Source organism: Ornithodoros turicata, chromosome 9 (genome assembly GCF_037126465.1).
Source record: "Ornithodoros turicata isolate Travis chromosome 9, ASM3712646v1, whole genome shotgun sequence".
In the NCBI taxonomy this organism is placed as follows: Eukaryota; Metazoa; Arthropoda; class Arachnida; order Ixodida; family Argasidae; genus Ornithodoros; species Ornithodoros turicata.
Window position 1 is genome coordinate 7,826,028 of NC_088209.1, and position 13,593 is coordinate 7,839,620.

The 13,593-nt window shown below is 46.1% G+C and overlaps 1 protein-coding gene across 1 annotated transcript in view; it reads left to right on the forward strand.

Annotated features, from left to right (window-relative positions):
- LOC135369367 (phospholipid scramblase 2-like) overlaps nt 1–13,593 on the forward strand; it is a 74,912-nt gene that overhangs the window by 59,854 nt on the left and 1,465 nt on the right. Inside the window, exons 5-7 of the mRNA XM_064602960.1 lie at nt 7,542–7,715; nt 10,409–10,561; nt 12,063–12,147. Of these exons, the coding sequence (XP_064459030.1) occupies nt 7,542–7,715; nt 10,409–10,561; nt 12,063–12,147 (412 nt within the window). The remainder of the gene's footprint in view (nt 1–7,541; nt 7,716–10,408; nt 10,562–12,062; nt 12,148–13,593) is intronic.

Below are 13,593 nucleotides of genomic sequence, written 5' to 3' on the forward strand. Positions count from 1 at the left end.
TATAGGACCCGTGAACTCCTACATCCTCAATGTAGGAACTTATGGGTCCTGCATGGTCCTACATGACTCCTGCATGGGCTCGTTTAGGATCCCATAATGGCCTACCCAGGACTTATATATGACCTTATGGCTCCTACATGACTCCTGAATGGACTCGTATAGGATCCCATAATGACCTACACAGGAGTTATATAGGTTCCTAAATAACCCAGAAGGATCCTGTAGCATCCTATATAATTTTACACAGGACCTATATGAATTACTTATGGGGTTTTCAATAGGGCAGGCACGCTCGGTAGTCTCTTGTCAGGTCGCGGCGCGTCAGTCACGTGATCATCTCAGTTTTCGTCCAGCAACGAGGCAGGAAACATGTCCGTAGCTATCGTCACACCCGCCAAATTTGAGATCCGAGCTGTGATTCGTTTCCTTCAAGCTGAAGGCCGTAAAGCAGCCGAAATCCACAGAAGAATGAGCAAGGTGTATGGCCAGGATTTTCATGAGTTAGAGTAAAGTAAATGATGTCGACAATACAGAGAAGGGCGTGCTGTCATCAGGAGTTGTGCTCCTCCACGATATCGCCCGTCATCACACTGCGACCTCTACTGAGACACTCCTCCGGGAGTTCAACTGGGAGGTGTTCAACCACCCACCGTACAGCTCGGACCTGGCGCTGAGTGATTTCCACCTCTTCACTCAAACGAAGCAGTGGCTGGGAGGTCAGCGGTTCAGTCCCAACGAGGACCTGCCAAACCGCCGTAACAAGATGGCTCAGTGGACTAGCGGCGGCCTTCTATGACCAGGCAATAGGAAATCTGGTGCCACGCTACGACAAATACCTCAACCGCGGAGTGGCGATTATGTCGAAAAGTAGCATAAAGGCATTGACATATTTTGCGAATGACCGCATTTTTTAATTTGCGTTTTAATTTGTGTTAATTTGGTTCCGTTTTGTGGCTGATCGGACCTTGAAAAAAAAATAATACCCCTCGTATTTCGTATTCTGGGTAGCGTAATGGACAATGACTGTTCAGCATATTGGATACAGGACGCTGGAGTTTTCCATGCTGGTTCGCGACGCTATAGGTGTCTTTCCCATGAAAATAATGCTAAGGCGATTACGCTCATTACGAGTCTCATACGAGATGTTTTGACATGAAATGTACAATGTCGGGCTGCATGACGCAGGGACGCAACTGTTTCCTAGACCATCATATGAGGTGATTTTTTGACACCAAAGGTGCGCTGGTTTCATTCGTGTAGTACCACCCTATATCTTGAAAGGTAAACAAAATATTCGTGAAAAAAAATGTCTGGCGGATATCAGGAAGATGTCATGAGGCACAGGACAAAGTATTATGACAAAAAAATGTATTCTAAATGTAGTGCCCTTCAAAGGGTTAAGTAAACTGGAATGTCAAGAAAGCAGTGACATACTGTGGATAGCAGCATGATTTCGCAGTAGCGCGGGCATGTCAAGCAGAGCGAAATTAAAGTATGAAAGAGATAGATCATCTCATATGGTGGACTGGGAGGGACGTTATACACCAAACATCTGTGTTGTATAGAGTTGCCACGCCCGAGCTGTCCCCGGGGCCGCTATGCAGCGCATAGAAGGTTATGACGCTATTGATTTTGATTTAGTTTTGTAGCTCTCCAAGGGTCAGGCGCGAAGGTGGCAAATTCGCACTTACACATCTGCTTTGTCGGTAGCGCACTCACGCTAATCGTTTTTCCTTCACATATCAGAGAGATACCTGTGACGTTAAGACCTAGGACAGACGGCGATTTAGCCTCTGCATGAAGGTGGTCACAGGTGGTGCGTGAAGGTGGCGGACGGCCTTCCGGTAGGTAGGCGACTGAAAGATTTACGATATTAGAAGCAAACTTCGCCAATAAATATTGAACAGAGCGGTCACGCAAATCCCGGTGTGCTTATGAACGCGACTCGCTGCGTCATGAAAATCACTGTCGCCTCTGGAACTGGTTTTGGAACTGGGTTTTTCCGAACTCCTTCCATGCTTCTGCGGATGTGGGTGAGTGTTCTAGCGTGTTGTTGCTCAGCCCGCGCTGTGCCGCGCCCGGGTCCCAGAGTTCATTAGCAGATGGCATGGAGAGCCAGAACTAGTTTAAAAAGTAACCAATCCCAGCATCATGCGCAAATACCAGCAGCGCGCCCGTGGGACAGGGATACTAGACCAAGGCAATGCACGAACGGAGGAGGAAATCGCACGGCGGCGGCTGCCAGAGCAAGTGGCAAAAATAGCAGCTGCCCCGCTAACGCCAGCTACAGTGCGGCGCGTTGTCGCGGGCATGATTTTCAAGCGTTTTGTCTTAGTTTCTTCGCGATTCCAATCAACCACAGGTGACGTCCCGAACTTCCAAGATAGCGGGCGTATGGAGACCTAGATGTTCGGAGCAGGGGCTGATCCAATGCGGTGTCTACCGGATTATGTTCATCTCTTTTCAGTTTTTAATCCCCATAAATTGACATGTGCCATGAGAACGGAATTATTTTTGTCTGCTGGTGATCTCGTACTGTGCAGTTCAACTCAGAGAATTAGGCGCAAAGCTTCCTTCGTTGGAGTTACAGTCACTATATAAGCTTATATAGTGACTGTAGTTGGAGTTAGCTTACATATGTCGCGAGTCGAGCGAACAAAATAGGCCTCTTAGAATGCAAGAAGGCAGAACAGGCATTAGTTGCTAAGACGAGTGACAGCATGTGGTTTAGAATGTAGAATGGTAGTCTGGAAGGCAATACCATGCTTCCTACTGCGATAGTCCCGTGGTACTTACATGTGAGTGTTACAAGGAAACAATAGGTCCGTTTGAAGTTTAGTGTCTCTAAGAATTATATACTTTTTGTCGGAATTTTAGTCACGTGTAATCATTAAAATAATAATGCGCTCATTAACGTTCACGTGGGCATTTGCAAGAGCTCAAGAGAACACTTTTCGTTTCGCTTGGTAACGACGAAACGTGCTAATACGTTATCTCAGGCCGTGGCAGAACCCTGTGACTGTGTGTCATAGGTATACGTGAACAACACATATTTTGAAAATGGCACACACACGCACGTATCTGACACCTGGTCTTGACATCACTCCACACATATGCAAAATGCCATATGCGGCGCGGGAACATCTGTGCGGTCTGGACATGCTCTCACAGAGATGCTCTGGCAAAGTGAAGTATTGGTGTTCTGCACTATTCTTGCTATTCACGTACAACTTTGTGTGATATTTTTATCTTTGAGTCATCAGCTGATAGGAGTGCCGCACCAGACAGACAATCCCTCTCTCAGGATCCATAGTGGTTGCTTATCTCCGCTGCCTAAGTAGGGGGCTATTGTTTACCTTGCCAGAAAAATCTGAAAATGATAGCCTGTTAACGCAACAAAGAAACGCCGATTCCTCGTTCTGTGTTATATCCCTGTCGCACAGACACTTTCGAGCAGGATCCAACTCTGATCCTCCTCAACCCGATCCAGTTCGTTAAGCGGGATTGAGATTCTCAAGACAGCTTGAAGACCGCCATTGGCGTCCTCGAAGTCAGTGAATTTCTGGTGGTAAACAAAACATTACATTAATTTGCAAATGTTCCTATGCAAGCCCATGGAGTTTCACGGTTACTGTTTTAGTCTAGGCATGAGGGGCGACAGCGGTTGCTGATTTCTTTAGTCTCCACCACTCTCGACACCGCGCTCCCCGTAAAGGCTTAGTAAGCGGCGGCACAATGCGGAAGATGATGCGGTTATTCTCGACTTTTTAGGAACATATTTCTCAATCACAACGTACTGACTCGGGCCTGTTAGCGCCGCATGACGACAAGCCAACCTTTCGATACGCATAGAGTTGGACCGTGTATAGCACCATCGCGCACCGAACGCTCTTGAGAAACTCGATGCGGATCGGATTCAATCCGCATCGTGTGCCGCACGGAATCCGCATCAGGATCATCCGAATCAGGGAATCCGCATGTGACAGGGGTATTACGAAGATTAATATTGAGACCGCGGTGACAGCGTTGATCATGGAACTTGTGCGACGGAAACACATGTGGGACTTATTTTTGTTGTGAAAACTTCTTCGGTATCAAGTGACCGAAGGCACCAGATGTTGTCATTGGGACAACTTCGTATCTTTGATACTCAAAAAAAGTTAATTGTTAAAAGGTAATTAAGACTTTGCCTTAGGAGTTTGCTAATGCCCTGCTAATCAGTCCTCTTCAGCATATACTATACAGTGAACCCTCGTTGATATGACCACCACCGTTCCCGCAGATTTTGGTCATAAAGCAAATTGTCATACTAACGAGAAACACACAATCCGCTGACCTCAGAGACCGCTTCTTTCCGGCCATTCTTAGGTGCACAACAGCAGCAGCGGCACAGTGTGACCTGGTCCCGTGGTCACTGTTGTTTTAAGCACTACAGTGCTTTGGTTGTTCGAAATGCGCTACGATAATTCCGAGGTCAACAACATCAGGAGTCATCACAAGCCTAGGTGCCCTACTTGAACACGTGTCACGCTCTGCCTGAGGCATGTGTGTATAGCCTCTCCCTGGGATTACTCTGCGGGTCATGTGACGTGGTCATAATAACGAGAAGATAATACTTGTGTTTGATCCAACTTGTGACAAAAATCTCAGTCATAGTCGGATAAGCGGATTGTCATGCCAACGAGATTGATTTACATGGCGGTGGATCGGTTCCCAAGGAAAACGGTCATAAAGTGAGTATGTCATATTATCGGGGGTCGTATTAACGAGGGTTCACTGTATTGCAATTGATTTCATATCGGAAAAAGTGATACATATTAATATCTAAGCAAATATATGTTAGCATTTAGCTGGGACGCCCTGTATATCTTGTCTAAAAATCCGCTATCAGGAATTCACCCCACAGCTTGACTGGATTGCGACGACTGTCCAAGTCGTTTTAGCGAACAAAAGACCCAATTTAGCGATTGTTATGTTTAGAAACTGAATCCAAAACGCTGTCCGAGGCATGATCGGGTTAGGTGAAGTTCGGCGTGTGCCCCCCTTCCCCCCAGAGTAGCGAAGTTAAAATTCCGAAATTGGAATGCTTCCGAAGTGATGCCCCGTCTTTAGCGCACTGGAACGGAATGGGAATAGAGTTGAGTCACCAGCTGTTGGGAATGGAATTTGAATGGAATTATACCTCTTTCGGGCCGGAATGCAATCGCCAGCGAATGGTGTTAAATTTCTCGCCTCCAGCACGCTGGGTTTTGAGCGGAGGCCACTCAAACTAAGTGTCTGGCAACCATCCGTTGGAGACAAAGGAACATAAAAAAAAATGCAGTATACGATTTGTTGGCTGGCTGAAGCGTTCGCGGTTGGTGGGATATATAGTATCCCGTTACATTATTCTTTTTTTTTTTTTTTGCACTTATCAGTGTACCAGTTAACAACTTATAGTGCACCACGTTAGCTTCGGAGTGGGAATGTCCTGTTCTTGGGTGGAATGAGGATGAGCCTCACGTCTTCATTCCGAGGAATTAAAAGGAATGGAATTTCGACTCGCGGCCACTCCTCGGAATGGAATTGAAATTGAATGGATCGACCCATTCCGCAACACTGGCCCCATCTTTCATCGGGTTACTCCAAATCCGCCATGGGCATTTTCCTGTACATGACGTGCGTGAATTTTAGACGGCCTATTTTCCAGTGATGGCCAGTAGTTAACTACATGTAGTTAAACTACTAGTTAAACTACCTGATTGTAGTTAAAAAGTAGTTATGAACCACTTGCAGAAATGTAGTGGCGACTACTAGTTAAACTACTATTTCAAGTAGTTAACTACAGTAGTTAGGTTACTGAAGGCGCCAACTACTTCCGATTTTGCCGCAAGTTTTACGGCACGATTGTGCTTCCTACTTTTACCTTGAGCTACTTGTTTGATGAGAACGGAGGTGCAGAGCAATTGTATCGTGCGTGTGTACTAAATCTTCACTTTTAATGCTTGTCAAGGGGAGCCTCACTTGCTGCAAAATAATTCTGCAACTTAGTTTATCGCATAGGCACAGAAAGAATTTCGCCGCAAGCCTTGTATTTGACGATCGTAGCAACGGCTTGAGCCAAAGTTTATCATTGCTCGTGATTCATATTTAGGTGTCCAAGAACACTACAAGGGATTGGTGTTGATGGACAACATTAAGTAGTTATGGATGTAGTTAAACTACATTGCAGTAGTTAAAAAAGTAGTTTTAACTACTCCCCTGAAAAGTAGTTGAACTACTAGTTAAACTACTCAATCGCAAAGTAGTTAGTAGTTATAGTTAAACTACTGTAGAAGTAGTTAGTGGCCATCACTGCTATTTTCTATGGGGGACAACGAAACGTTTATCTGTAACAGCTTGTATTGCAGCGCAGGTTTCTGTATGAGCGTGGATTTTGATATCCAGAATTTCGAAATAGGGCATATCGAGGGCTTCCCAATGTGGGTTTATATTGGGATTTTCTCTTTTTATCTCACGGATTAAATACGTAGCGCAGGGCCGGCGACGTTTTTACATCCTGTAGGACGCCGTCCTCATGGTAAGGCACCGTTACCAATGGGGTAGGGTAGGGTTTCTTCCCTGGCGATTAAGAACTCCACGCTCGTTATCATTTGAAAAAACCTGTTGTTCGTGCATTATATGGAATGTGCTTGCAACGACCCATGGAATACTGCTCTCGTTTCAGGATCAGTATAAAGATCCTCTCAAGTCACCCTTCAAGGGGCAGTAAAATGCAAAAAAAAAAAAAAAAACTTGCTCTCAAATGAAAGTCCGTGTTCGAATAAGTATAACGAAGGTAAAATTTCTTCACACAGCGCCACCGTGTAGAAGAGAAATGCGAGAGAAAACAGAGCTGTCTTTGGCGCCAACGAATGGGATCCGCAGGAGGCAAAGATTGGCGGCGTCCAATAGGCCATTTGCAAAAGTTCCAGGGACCTGCGCGCGCCCTGGGAGGGCATGCCGGGAAATGCTGTGCAAAACGACACCGACAATGCACCCGTACGACGACGACGACGATCGGAGACGATAGCAAATCGCCGTCGTTTTGCACAGCATTTCCCGGCATGTCCTCCCAGGGCGCGCGCTGCTCCCTGGAACTTTTTCAAATGGCCTATTAGGCAGCAGGAGAAGCACGCCGACCTATCATGGCCTGTGAGGCCGACAACGGCAAGCCCTATCACCACCACCACCACCACCACCACCACCTATCATGGCCTTGTGGATCGTAGAGTACTGTATATGCGAGGCATGATGCACACTGCTAAAAACACCCATGCACGAGCTGAAAGCACATTCACTGCTTAGTGGCGAAGCAAGAAAGAGCCCGGTATAATCTCGATTGTAGCTCCGTATCGGAATCAAAGTTTGGCTTGTGATAACAGGCGCGAAATTAACGAGCGAACATAATTTGAAGTGAACTTGTTTTCGCATTTTAGTGCCCCTTTAAGTGCTTGTATGTGCATATAAAACATGATGTGCGTTGCATAACATTATGTTTCCAGTCTGTTTCACTCTTGCAGAAGATGATCGTGGAGGCTCCGGAAAGTCAAGTAGTTGGCTACGTGCAGGAGAACTGCAGCATCTTTCGCTCCTTATTTACTATCCTCGATGCCCATAAAGAGCCTGTGCTTAAAGTGGGCGGCGTCAAAACCTGGTCAATTCTTCCCTGCTGTCCAGCGAAAAAAGCTTTCGGGGTACTGTTCTTTCGTACAATTGGTGTGCGTGTGATTTGGTTGCAAGGGTGAAGGTAAAGAAATGGGCGATTAATGTAATTAATGCGGCAGAAATGCGTCAGGATTAGACGTATTCTCCTACATGTTTTTGCGCGTTTTTTTTCCTTTTATGTGTTCTCTTGCGCTTTATATCTTTTATCGGATGTTGCCTTTATGTGTTCCCTTATCACCCCACCACGACGACCACAAACAGCACCACATACCACTACCACCACCAACTATCTAAATCTGCTATCTGCTTCTCTTCTCATATCTAACACCCTACGTGTCAAATAGAGGGTTCATATCTATCCGTCAGACTGACGCTTCATATAGATGGACGGGTCGCCATGTTCCAGCTTGGGGGTTTTAATGGGAACGTATGAAAACTTGATTTATTTTTAATTTATCATTCCTGGATTTATATGTCCCGAGACAGCTGCGACACAACAGCAGTCGGTCTGTGACCGGTCGTTGCGCGAATCGTTCGAATCCCCCCTTGGGAATAACAATAAAGTGAAAACGCTTATTTGCAACTGCCGAGATCGTGAATTCAACGCATTTTATTATTTTATTGACCTTTGGAGGGACTTTATTTCCACTATATACTGTCTAACCCCCCCCCCCCCTTCCAGGGCCTGCCGTCCGGCACTATCTCCGTCCAGAGCGCCCGAGGCATCTCTCGCTCTCACCTCCCCCTCTATTAGAACGGCTCTGCTTCCTGACTTACGCCATTCTACTGAAGGAAATTTCTTCGTGTAAATTTATAGGAAAAGTGCCGTTGGGGACACGGTTGTCTAAAATATCCACCCCGTGGCGGAGTCATCCCCTATCGGTGATGTCGCGCACGAAGGAACTATACCAATGCCTTCCTCGAGGGGAGGCCGTGCTGAACTGCTCTCCCAGCAGACGGCACTGTGAATGCGATGGTACTAGAGTCACTGTACCCGGGGCGAAGAGTATCGCATCCGCTTTCGCCGTGCCGCCGCCTTGCTCATTCGCCGAGGCGCGTCACGTGGTGCGTTTTCCTCCTCTGCTCCCAACCTCCCGCCGGGTCTACGGGGAACGCAATAGCTGGGACGCATGTGCGCGTACGCTCGTGCGCCGCTCTTGTTTTTTTTTACGTGAAATGGATCTCAGAGCTGAGGAACTACGAACAACCATGTCTGGATGTTGTGCTGCAACGGGACAGAGTCAGGCAAACCATTTTTCTGCATTCCGGAGGGCAAAAGTAACGAGACGCGTAGATCGGCGCAGAACCTGCCGGAAGAACTTCGCGCCTACGAATAACACACGCTTGAGCGAGGTAAATTTCGTGGCGTGTTTATTTTTCATTGCAGAACCTTTGCACACAGTATTGAATAACAGTTCAACTATGCGGAGAACAGCCGGGCGTATCAAGGTAGTGCTTGTTGGATCTTGCCATTGCGTTCCTTTTCCTGCGGCGCTAACAAGACGCCACTAGCAGGGCCACTTCACACGCGACGACTTCGAGGACAAGGAGATTCGAAAGAAGTTGAAGTGGACGGCAGTCCCAAGCAGTTTTGCATACCGGACACCTAGGAGGCTGAGGAAGGCCCCTATCCCCCGTTCTTCGCACGCAGAGTTCTCCGAGGAGTCACCAAAAGACTTGCACACTGAAGTTGATGACAACCTAATGTAAGATCAAGGGGCAGTGGAGGATGGTAACGCGTCGAAATATATGTAGATATCCACTATGAAAATTATTGAGTTACTCTTCCCCCGGTACAGTGACTCTAATGGTACTCTCTCCCGACAGGTGGCGCTGTGCGGCCTTACCTCGGATAATGTAATAGTATAATTCCCTTGTGGGCGATGTGACCGATAGGGCGACTGCTCGGCCGAAGGCCTGAGATTTTAAGCAACCATGTCCCCAACAATACACGAGGTTACGCACATTTACAGGGCAACACCAAACTGTACATTAGAAGTGAACAAGCCCTTCTTTGCACTAGAAGGTTTTGTAGAAATAGAGGGTGTGGTGCACAGACCCCTTCAAAATTGATGCCGTTCTTCCGAAGCTTTGGCAGCGTGATTGTAAAAGATGTGAGGAATCATCAGCAATGCTAGGTCGCTCGAGAGGCTCCTAGGTAGCCAAACCATCCGCGTAGCGTAGCGTCCTCTGCTTGTTCACTGTCAATTCACTTCAATCGCCAACAGTCGTGCTTGGTGACTTCAGTGCTCATCATATGGATTAGGCACGCCGCACGGCGGCCGGCCAGAGAAGGAAGTTGTTGGAAGGAATGGAGAATGCTGACATGTGCCTACTTGACAATCGACAGCCAACTTATATGCGATCACCGCCCGCGATATATGCTCGAGGTAGTGGATACTTCGCGGTGCTCTGCGGACATAATTCGCCACTTATCGTGCGCTACCGATGTCGACACCCGAGGGATGTCCCACCTAAATGCAAACATATGTTTTAAGAGTGAAACATCTATTTTTCCGAGACTAAATCAATTTCAATATAGCATATGCCGAAAAGCATTCCTTATTTTTGGCGGTTCGTTACCCTGGTTAAAACTCATTTCTGCAATGTTCCTACTGTGTACTACGTGCAGCGATGAATCGGGGCCCTTGGTCTGTAGTCGAATAAAGAACAAATACACCTTGTATGGGCCCCTGCTAATAACATGCATTTTGTCTTCCAGATTGAAACTAAAGACCGATCCCATGTGATTGGATATATAATCTTCGATTCTGTGCCAGAAGTGGCGAAACGTTTGCAGCGTTTCATAGTCGCCTATCCCAAGGACCTCGACGTTGGAGTTAAAGCCACTCTCATTGGCTGCGCAATGCTGCTAGTAGGCATATCTTTTGTCTCAAATCATAGAGCTGATAACGTGAATAGTTATAGCTCGAGAGGGGATTTCCAGTCATATGCCTTTCCTTCGGGTGATACACAGATGCTGCCTTCGAATCAAATAAGTGCCGGTCAAGTCTGGGGGGACCCACTAGAACCATCATATTAATAGTAGTAATCACTGACCACCAGTACCATAAAACATTAAATTTGCAATTAGCATCCCTACAGTACTCAGGACCATCCACTCAATCATCACACTAATTGGTAAGCATCTAATTCATTCCAGGACCATCCTGGATATTTTCTGATACTTGTGGTCATAAAAATATGTGCAAAAATACTCCAAAAGCCGGGAGACGACACTCTACTTTTTGTCCAGTTATAAAAATATATAGAAATATAGTGGACAGAAACAATTTATTTAAAATGAACGATGTCATCTCGAAGAAGGCGGCCAAGACCTGACCCTGACCATTGCTGTGTCAACGGTTGTGGAAACAGGTGACTACCTAGTTGCAAGGCATTACGTCAGGTGGTGGCACAGTTCTTCTTCTGACCCCCAGTTCCAGTTCTGAATAACGTGGGACGTCATGTGTGATGTCATCACAACGTGTCTTTGTACGTTAGGAGAGCTCTGGACAAGCAGAGAGAAAAACACATAATCGAGACCGACGAATGCAAACACGTGATGATGTGAAAGAAACAACGAACTATGTTTACAATGGGCACTATCAATACTGCAAAATTAGGGACTGCTTATTTCACCATATGAGCAACAATTTCAGCATATTGAGCAATGCAAATACTGACACTCAACCACATCTAACAAACAAAGAAACCCACTTCCCCTGATCGAATATGATTCAGCTTTACCAAGCGACACGAACGCGTTCTGCATATAAAAGCAGTGAGAGAAGTAAAGAGCAGGGAAAAAGTACACACACTATTGCCCGAATAGCTATGACTGCACAAACCAAAGATACGCTGATAAACTGAGAACATCCCACCAATTTCTGTCATCGGAAAATTCATGCATAATGTGGGAAAGACACCACAGTTTCCCAAGCGAGCACAGAAAGTCACTACTACCTGAACAGCATATGATAAGCGCTGAATTTTTACTGGTAAGAATTGAATAGGGGAGGCACTGCTAAACAAGTTGTGACATGCGACATCACATACAGAACGCTGCTGATCGGGGAAAGGTTTACGCCAGCAACAGAAAGTTATTGAGCGTACACAGTGCATATTTTTCTGTGTAAATTAAGCGTAGGTCGCTACTCGCTGCCTGGAAAATGGCGTACAAATTCCCTTAAGTCAGCAGGAAAACTGCTATTCGAACAGCACTCCAAATTTCTACCAAGGAACCAACAGTGTATCGTCACTTGCGACTGCTCTACCTCCTCAGGCGCACATCACAGACTCTATGTCTTTGTGAATATATGCTGCAGGTACTCTAAGAGAGATTTATCACAAAAATAATCATCTGCTGCACGTAGAGAGAATTATGCGAAATGGATGTCGTAGAACCGCCGATGCGGATCTTCGAGGGACCTGTGGAGGATCTCTATTCGGGCCCCATAGGTATCGTGCGCTCATGGAAATATTGTAATTTTAATCATGAGATAAACACAAGGATGCAAGTGTGGACCTAAAATCCTTTATTTCTGTGTGGACTTTATTTACATGTCCATTCGTACATGCCTGCCGGCACATAAGCCGTACAAATAATGAAAGAACGTGACAAGGTGGCATATCTAGATCATTCCCGTTCATACAGATGTTGATCACAATATCGGCAGTTATGTAAATAAGGAAAAAAACATACATGATACTAGCCACGTAATTAGTTGGCATCTTGCAATGGAACCGACGCAACTGTATCCTCAAGCGCCTTCACGCCTTATGGCAACTAGTGTCTTCATGTTGTTCCTTTCTGTGTCTTCCAGCCTCTGGAACTCACTGGCCAAGTTCTGCCAACGAGGCACGACAGACATAATACCGGCATTATCAGCCGCTGCCTAGGGCACCGCGACAATAAAAGCGCTTAAAGGAGGCAAACACAGATGACACAACATAGAGCACGTTCAATAAAACATCCATTTGGCCTTGGTGGTACATTTCGGTGACGATAAAAGCGCTAAGAGGAGACATTTTTTTTCGAGAGCTTTTATCTTCACGGAAATTTACCAATAAGCCCAAATGGATGTTTTACTGCCTAGGGCACATGTGCATACCAGCGTTTGGCTATAAATCCCATTTACCTAGTATTTGTACTTGTAACGCATTGACAGTAAATAATTCCAAGACTGTTCATACAGAAAACATCCCACACTCTCTGGGAGACGCTGAGACACACACAGCAATGAATGGCCGATGCTGAGTGGTATAGCCGCTTATGCATGAAAGATTTCAAGAACACAGTGAGTGGACCAGAAAATAAAAGCAGCACACACGTGTTAATGCGCCTATATTACAAGCTCAGCTAAGGTCGATTGTATTTTTTTTTCACTCGCCAGTGGTCAAAAGTGAGCTGAACAACGTTGAACAACCAAGGAGTCCAAAACTCGAGTGCTAACAACCAAAGGCACCACGGCCGCTTACCTGTATTTCGGTCATAGATAGTGACCCCCGATGATGAATCCGTTACCTACAAGCAGGGGTCGAAACCGGAACTGAAGCGTAACCGAAAACCGCAAAAAAACGTTACTTTTTGCCCGAACCGAACCGTAAACATTTTTTCGCTTCCCTTGAACGAACCGGAACTGAACCGAAAAAATGAGATTCGGTACGCCTATACCTTCCCACTCGACTGCCGCGCTCCAGCTGCCTACATCGCTCGAAATCTTGCCGAATTCATAGAGCTGACAAATTGATAAACCAAGAAGTGGTGGTACATGCACCTCCTACAGCCTCACCTGCAAAAGGTTCACGACACCTCTTTTTATTTTTGTGACTCTAGGTGTAAAGATGCGCTACGCGACAGCTACACTTTGCATTGTTCCCTTGGCTATACTTGCATTCATTCAG